This window comes from Quercus lobata, chromosome 4 (assembly GCF_001633185.2).
Source record: "Quercus lobata isolate SW786 chromosome 4, ValleyOak3.0 Primary Assembly, whole genome shotgun sequence".
Lineage (NCBI taxonomy): Eukaryota > Viridiplantae > Streptophyta > Magnoliopsida > Fagales > Fagaceae > Quercus > Quercus lobata.
The window spans coordinates 20,002,414-20,011,375 of record NC_044907.1 but is presented as its reverse complement, the minus strand read 5'-3'; the positions used below and the strand labels follow the sequence as shown (position 1 = coordinate 20,011,375).

Here is an 8,962-nt window from a genome sequence, read left to right as displayed (position 1 = left end):
ACTTCAGGGAAGTTCTCAATAGCATCCATTCTGAAATCCTCAAAACCAGCTGCATAATTACGATCCAAGGTGTCTGTATACACTTTGGATGACTTGAATTCAGCCACAGCGTCCTCTTTTGCCTTGGAAAGACGGGCATTTAGCTCGTCGTTCATCTTTTGCAAATGATCAATACGAGTATCCTTTTCCAGTGCATTAGTCCTTAGCTCTTCAATCAGCTTGTTATGCTCAGTGACTTCCTCCCTAGCTTTTGCAGCAGCCCCAGCCCATTTTTTGCAGTCAGCATTCACCTCTTGAGTCCTCATCTCCAACAAGACTCTCGTCTTGTCCATTCTGTTGCCTGTCTGGACGCTACCATAAACTTTAACATGGCCTATGAATAGATAAAAGAACATAGGATGGTTAAATGAGGAAAGGTTGTTAACTGAACAATGACGATAAATGAATATTAACATACCTTAAAGAGGTCATGGACACCAGAATGCTCAAACTCCTTTAAGCCCATGTTATAACACATGTTTATGTCTTCGTTCAGGACAGCTAACTGAAAACGTTCCCAAGCAAGATCTTCATTTTCAATGATGTTCGTAGAGGGCTGAGACGAGCCAGGCCCAGTTGACTTGGACAAAGGAGTTCTGGACGGAGGAGTCTTGGACGGTGTGGACTCGACCGGAGTGGACGAGTCCACGTCAACTATCTGGATGGAAGGCTGAGACTGTGGAGGTTTAGACTTAACCACCTTGGACGAACCCTGCTTCACTCGTTTTTCTCGACGACTGGGGAGCCCTTTTAAATCAATGTTCTTTGGCAAGAACTTTCTTTTATCCCCAGCCCTAGGATGTACCTGAACCTCAAGACGATCTTGGGTCTGAGCCTCAGGACGTTTTCCCTCACCCACAACTTCTTTTCCTTTGTTTTCTTTCATTGTTGACATTCCTAAAACGAGATAATAAGCAGATCAGGAATGTATAACATAGAACTTTCAAAAAAAAAAAAAAAAAAAAAAAAAAAAAAAAAACAAACAAACAAACAAAAAACCCTTAGCTTAAAGCTTACTTTTGCGCACAATAACCTCGTGTGCAATAGCCTCACCTGACGGCTCAGGACCTAAACCCCACTTAGCAAGACATCTAAGAGTGACAAGAGAACGAAAGCTCTTATCTGTATGAAGACAAGCCCTGTGGACGCGGTCACGATGATATTTGCTCAAAGACGGACGCTTGGCAGCTACAACACAATGAGTAAATAAAGGTTAGAAATTGTAAATGGATCAAATAGAAAGAGAAGGATAAAAATAAACAAGGAGAAGGGACGTACCTTCTGGACGAAGGTTCCCTAAGTCCCCAATATAAGGAGGAAAGGGATCCCTGCCAATGTCCACAGGGTTCCCTGCCCAGAAGCCTAAGACAAAGATGAATTATGTCTTTCATTTTCTATCAGATGAAGCTAGGGACTTGATTAACCTACAATCATTCCCCCTAGCAGTGAACTGGTAAAAACTCTCAGATTGACTTATTCCAGAAGGTTTATAACAATAAAGGAACTTGTCTACAGTAAGAGGACTATCCCCACCAAAAACTTCCCTTCACAAAATTTGCATGGAGATAACTAATCTCCACGCATTAGGATTAAATTTACAGACACTTAAACCTAACTTGACTAACAACTCTCTAGCAAAGGCATTTAAGGGAAACCTAAGGCCACCCAAGAAGTAAGCTTCATAGACGCCTATTCCAAAATGCGAATCACAACACCACTCTCCACAGACGGGCAGCCTAGGGTTAAACTCGTCCAGAATTTGATACCAAGATTTAAGACTATTTAATCTTTGTTCATCCGTCTTAGAATGAACGCCTACTGCACAACTAAAGACGGTCTCCTTCTCGTCCGTCGGATTGGACGGAGGCACGTTGGACGGAGAGCCAGCTTGAGAGCTAGAAGCTCTTCTAAGTTGTTCCTGGACGACTTCAATAGGGAGCCCAGGGGCCCCAGAAGAATAATTCTTGTCTGTACTTCCCCCATTACCGTCACTAGCACTGCTAGAACTAGATCTATCACTATTGTCCTCATAATACTCGTCTATAGCCTTATCAAGGCAATTAGTGGATGAAGAAGTAACTGACATTTTTGACAAGAAACTCAGAACCTAAAGATGGAGAGAAGAAGAACACTTGGCTCTAGATGGAAGAAGACTCTAGACGAAGCTCTAGACGATGGATGTCAAGGAAGAAAATCTCTGAAATGAGAAGGGTTAAGGGAGGCATTCCACTATTTATAGGATGCTAACCTGAGCATTTGAAACGACTCTACCAATACGAAAATGACACGTGGTATCTACCTCGGAAAACTAAATCGACAGGATCAGTCGCCAATAAAAAAATGACACGTGGCACATTGATTTATTAACCAATTATATACGTCCAAGGACGTGTTGGCAGCTCACCCAACTCATTGGACGACCCACATGGACGAGGGGGCAACTGATGGTGTCACAAAAAACATCAACTCTTGAACTCGTCCATATGTCTCGTCCAACGAAAGACAAGCTAGGACAAACCAAACAGGCGAAGTGATCGTCCCAAGCGTCCTGGCTAACCTCGTCCATCTTTGGACGGACGAGATCCCATGGGAATCTTACCCATCATCATTTAGATAAAGGACAAGCCATCCTAGATGGTCTCGTCCGTCTTTAATGAAAGATGGACGAGTTCACCATGGAACGGGCCGTCTGACCTAGGTAACTTCCATAGCGGTTATGGAAGTTACCCCCAATTCTCCGGACTCCTCGACATTAGGAACGGTTATTAAACAGATAACCGTTCCATACATACTATATAAGGATTCTTCGATGAAGGGTAAGTCATTCAGACATTTTTATTTAAAAGAATACTCTTTCCTTACAGAAAATTCCAAGTTCACTAACTTCATCATCGGAGGACTTTTGGCCGGTCCCCACCGGTCTCCTCTGATTCAGTGTTGTTGTTTCACAGGATATAGCCTAAAGATCATCATCGTTCGAGACTTGTCAACCTACTAGTATCCAAGGAATTATCAATATTAATTTCTAAAATTAATATATTTCCAAATAAAAAAAATTTCTATATGCACATAACAATTATAAAAATAAAAAATCACAAAAAATAACAAATCTCTCTTTCAAATTTAAAAAAAAAAAAATTAATTTTAGAAAATATAATTATATGAGTAAGATATTTTCTAAAATATATCTTAAGTTTGTTTTAAAATGCTTTCATTCCATTGTCTTCAGGGTTCTATTATTGTGTTGTCACCAAACAAATTAATAGTAATAAGCATTACATTATAGTGTCTTATATTCCTTCTAATATTTATTCATATTCCTATGTAATTACCGTTCAGTCTGCCAAACGTGCCTTGGGGGGTTAGCGGTGACATATAGATATGTAAGTTATTGCCACATGTATTGAATTGGTGACATAGAGATGTAAACTTGTAAAGGCTACAAAGTTAACTAATTTGTTTGGACAGACATTTTTTTCTTAAAATAATAAAATAAATAAACTAATTTGTTTGGACAAATCTTGCTTGTCTATAATTCTAAATCTTCTACGTAAAAGAATTGCCAATTCCATAAATATTAAATGAGTTGAGATATCATAATTCCACCAAAATAAAAGGTGATTCTTAATTTTCAAATTAATTTAAGTGGTAAGTAAAGAGTTAATATTTATTTTTAAAATTTTTGTTACGGTTGGAAAGACCTCACTTACCACATCGTCATTATTTGAAATCCAACACTTATTCTATTGAAATTTGTCTTCTTTCACCGCAAGTAGGCTAATGACTTATCATGAAGGTTGCCATCACAGTTTGCCTAGTTTACGTTATGTAATATTGGTGTAAATAATTTGTAGCTCCCTAGTTTTTCTTTTTTTTTCTTGAGAAGGAGCTCCCTAGTTGTTTAATTCAGCACTGAGTCTTTTATTTTCCCTTCTTGTATAAAGTGAATAAATTTTCTTCATAAATTAAATTATTTGTTTAATGTACTATTGATTAACATTTGAAGCCAAGGTCTCTTCCACAATAAAGACCTATAGGCTACAGAACATGGTGTATTCTGTTTTCATCTCCTCTATATTCTATAGAACCCAATAGGGCACCACTTACCGTAATTCGCCAATTACTTAAAACTCTAAAGTCATTTTCTGTTAATTTCTACAACACAAAAATACTGCTACTAAAGTTCTTATATGCCAATTACCAAAAGTTCCCTTAATTAGTGTCTATTTGGCTTTGTGCTAAGAACTAAGAGAATGGGTAAAAAAACCAGTATGGTAATTAATTTTATCAAAAGAGCATTGTGGGTGCCAGACGGACAGATGGTACCATTAAAACTGTATATATTGGGCCTTTGGTCCAATCCGAGGATATTTACTAGTCCAAGGATGACTAAGTAATGTTATTATGGAAATAGTAAAAGAGGAAGAGATAAGGATTGTACATGATAGTTCAAAAGGTGTCCAAGGAGAACATTCACATCGGAACTGGGGATCCGAGGTCGGTAAGAATGTCCTATTGTCTCGAAAGTCCTTCCAAGTTGCATTACAGTTAGAAGTCAGACATTGGATAGAAGAGGAGAAGAAGAAGGTAACAAATATCTTCAAAAGCTGTTATCTCCGCATTAAATGCATCCCAACTAACTCCGTGGCCGCATTAATGTGGAGGTGATACCTGAACAGTGGTGAAGTAGCCTTACAGCTACTAGTTGAAGATTTTGGGAGATGTTGGATGGGACAGGAAGGAGTTCCTAGAATCTAATCTACATGTGTATGGTAGGGATGATACCAAAAATTATAATATATAGCATGAAAAGGGCGCTAGAAAGAGAGGCATAAAACAATCTGGAAAACCATTGTAATCTTGATCATCAACTGAATATTACAATAGAGCTCTTCGGATTGTTCTGAGGACAAAATTTTCTTACCTTATTTGTGTTTGATTCTCTTAAAATAGGCAACTGCTACGTAAAGTAGTTCATTCACCCACGTTCTATAAATTCATTGTTTGGGCTCACTGGGCTGAAACTCAATCTTATATTGGGCCAAATCCAAATCTAGTCCATACAAGCATTAAGGCCCCCCAAAAAGCCTTTAGCAAAAGCTCAATTTAAAAATTTTTTTCTATAAGCTCATTTGTAGGTTTTTTAGTTTAAATAAAGGTTAGAAATTATATAACTAGTTACGCTACCCACAGCCTGAATTTATACCCCTAATACCCCAAACATTTTGTAGTAGAGTTGGTACCAACTCACCAAAGAAGTGCGATGGTGCTCATTTATATTGTCGTACTTTTAGAAAAATCATCCTCCATCTTAAAATAAATAAATAAATTCTGTCTCCACATTTAACTGGGTCTATTGGTGATGAAGGTTATAAATTATGATGTTATATTTTATAAATTATATAATAAAGTTTCTACCTGTTTGCCCATAATTTACATGCTCCAAGTTTGAATAAAATTGATATCATCATTTTATTACTTGCATGGATTGGTTGCTTGAGCTGTGCTCTTAAGGATTTATAACTGTGGCCTAAAATAGGCATAGATCATAATATTACATGCAAGTTATCAATGTACTAAAAAAACCCCCACTGTATTTTGTTTTCCTGGCCTTTTTCTTTGCGTTAAATTGCTTACTTGAAAGCCTAGGAATATTAGAAGTTTATGATATTTGACAAAATTTTGAGATGCAAAGCAAGCTTTGACAAGAAAATTGTCACTTTGCCAAAAGTTTTATAGATCAAATGGTTGACATCTTTTAGCGTTTTCAAAATATCCAAAGTTCAAATTCATCATTCTCATTGTAATTATTAAATTATCAAAAAAACAATTCCCACTTTGATTAGAACTTCTAATTTCTGAAAAACAAAAAAAAAAAAACAATTCAAATCAGAATAGATGAAGAAGAACCAAAGCCTAATAATTTGGATTCATAAAGTACAAAATCTAGATTGATTTTTTGTCTCTTTGGCCTCTTTTTTACGCTCTATACTTGTGTAAGGGTAAAATTCCCAAATCAAACAATAGGCTTTAGGCCCCATACAGAGTCCAATCACGACCGAGGAGAAAATGGGGCGCCAAAAGGACTTCCAGCCCAACTCTGATGAGTCCAAACTTATTTAAAGAGGTCCGAGGAGGAATATCTCCTCGGACGTGCCAAATATGGACCAAACGTGCACCCTATCCATAATAAGGAATCACTCTAATGAATATTGGTAGTAAGGACGAGCCTCACGAAATTGGGAGAAAGAAAAGAGCATAGGATGTCCAGGGGGAGACCACAACTGCCGCATTAAATGCAGGGAAGCTACTTTTCTGCCCGCATTAATGTGGAGAGGACAGGCGAACAGTGTTACCTTGGCCACTGCAACTCACAGAAAGGTAGGGTAGATGTCCGATGGGACGGGCACTCAAGTGAATGTCCAGATGATCAACAAGTGTAAGGTTTTGATTACTTTAGGGAGGCTATATAAGAGAAGGGCACCCCCATGAAAAGGGGATTGGAAAAAAGGAGAAAGAAAGAAGAAGAGATAGAGAGAGAAAGACTATAGCCTTTGATCAGGAATAGAAGTGCACCCATACGTCTCCTCGGACCGAACATCCAGTGGACATAAAGGAGATATTCTTACGTTCAATGGCTGCATGGCCCAAAATTAACTAACACTCACTTCGTTAAGGTCTAGTTCTGTAACCTACTCTCTACAAATTCATTGTCTAGGGCTCTTTGGGCCAGAATCACTTACCTGCTGGGCCTGGGCCTGGACCCCAAAAATTGACCCTACAATTGGCGTCGTCTGTGGGAAGAACTTGTGTCTAGACAAGTGAAACCGTTAGAAATGGAAGGATTAGGTCCGCGCCAAATCGGACATGCAGACTCCCAACGGCAAGACAACTTTTTGAATCTTGAACGGGAGAAAGATCACCTCCCACACGAGCAGAAGCCGCTCGAAAGGGAAAGGTCACGTATACCATAAGCGAAACGATCGTAAGGCTTTACAGCAAGAAATCGATGACTTGAAGAAGAAGCTACACCGAGCGCAGTGAAAACGTCCTTCACCCAGCTCGAACACTAGCAGTGAGGAGGACAATGAATACAGGCGGAGATCAAGAACCCCTCCAAGCGAGACTTTTTCCTATGAGGAAGAGCAACCTCACAAACGCGGCCACAAAAGCCCATCTTACCAAGGCCTGGCCAACGATGCCATGAGTAAGGCCCTAGACCGCATCTCCCAGTCGCCTTTCACGCATAGAATAGAGGGGGCAGAACTTCCTCGGTGGTTCCATCAACCAACCTTTGCCATATACAATGGTTGGACAGACCCAGTAGAGCATGTAAGCCAGTTTAATCAGAGAATGGCCGTCCATTCCAGGGATGAGGCGTTGATGTGTAAGGTGTTTCCGTCCAACTTGGGACCTATGGCGATGAGATGGTTTGATGGCCTTAAGCCAAATTCCATAAATTCCTTTAAGCAGCTGACACAAACTTTTGGTTCCCACTTCATTACCAGCAGCAGAGTCCCTCAGTCCTTAGATTCCCTCCTATCCTTGTCCATGCGAGAAGGAAAGACACTGAAGGCCTATTCAGACAGGTACTGGGAAATGTATAATGAGATAGAGGGAAATTACGATGATGTCACCATTAGCACATTCAAGAAGGGCCTGCCGACAGAGCATGGTTTAAGAAAGTCCCTAACTGGGAAACCGGTCACTAGTGTGTGCCAACTCATGGACAGAATTGATAAGTACAAAAGGGTCGAGGAAGACCAGCAGACGGGGAAGGGCAAAGCGAAGGTTGTCCCTCAAGAGAGGAGGGACTTCAGGTTGGACCGCTTTAACAACAGTAACAGGCCAAGAAAAGACTACTCGGAACAGTCTGGATCCACTGGGGCACAGGCAGTCCATGCTATGTTCCGAGAACCATTACACAAGATCCTAGAGAAGGTAAAGAGCGAACCGTTCTTTCAATGGCCAAGCAGGATGGCAGGTAACCCCTCGAAACGTAACCAGAATCTGTATTGCGCATACCACCAAGAGCCGGGTCACACCACCGATGATTCTAGGAATCTGAAAAACCACTTGGACCGACTTGTCCGAGAGGGGAAGTTGAGGCATCTATTACATCACCCTGTGGGATGGCAGGAATAGTCAAACGTCGAAACCAGGCAAAGCACATTGAGGCCACCCACTGGCACAATAAATGTCATTCTCGCTGCACCTGGAAGGACCGGTTCCAATCCTTTTAGAGTAATGTCAGTGGGCAGGCTCCCGACTGAAGCTGACGACAGGGAATCCAAGAAGGCCAGAGCGATTGCCACGCCCTTAGTCGGATTCTCGGATGAGGACAAATTGGGAACCCTTCAACCCCACGACGATGCCCTAGTCGTCACGCTCAAAATTGGGGGTTATGACGTGAAGAGGGTGCTAGTTGACCAAGGCAGCGCCATGGAAGTAATGTATCCTGACTTGTATAAAGGATTGAACCTAAAACCAGAGGACCTGTAGGCATACGACTCCCCTTTGGTCAGTTTTGAAACAAAAACTGTCACCCCGAAAGGCATGATTAGGCTGCCTATACAAACAGACTCAGACGTGGTGGAAGTGGACTTCATTGTGGTAGATGCATACTTCCCCTACACAGCCATCGTGGCCCGACCGTAGCTTCATACACTAGGGGCTGTGTCATCAAACTTACACCAAAAAGTGAAGTATCTGTCAGGAGGTCGAGTGAAAGAAATAATAGGGAACCAGGTGATGGCCCGGCAATGCATAGTGTCAGCAATCTCACGACGACCAAATAGTAAGCCTTCCACCTAAGCCGAGAACGGCTTATAGCAATTAACGACCCCGGTCCCAGCCTTGGGTAGTGGAGGACCAACCATTGAGGTGAGTTGCGAGGATCTGGAGAAAGTACTTGTCGGATTGG

At 40.8% G+C, this 8,962-nt stretch overlaps 1 protein-coding gene across 1 annotated transcript; it reads left to right on the top strand.

Annotated features, from left to right (window-relative positions):
* The first annotated feature begins 7,590 nt into the window (after positions 1 to 7,590).
* On the top strand, positions 7,591 to 8,184 carry LOC115984782. The gene has a single exon (XM_031107788.1). The coding sequence runs from the start codon at positions 7,591 to 7,593 to the stop codon at positions 8,182 to 8,184; it is 594 nt and encodes a 197-aa protein (XP_030963648.1).
* The last annotated feature ends 778 nt before the right edge of the window (positions 8,185 to 8,962 follow it).

What these genes read in the sequence shown, in the direction of transcription:
- LOC115984782 (XM_031107788.1), top strand. Translation starts at nt 7,591, where the DNA reads ATGCGAGAAGGAAAGACACTGAAGGCCTATTCAGACAGGTACTGGGAA.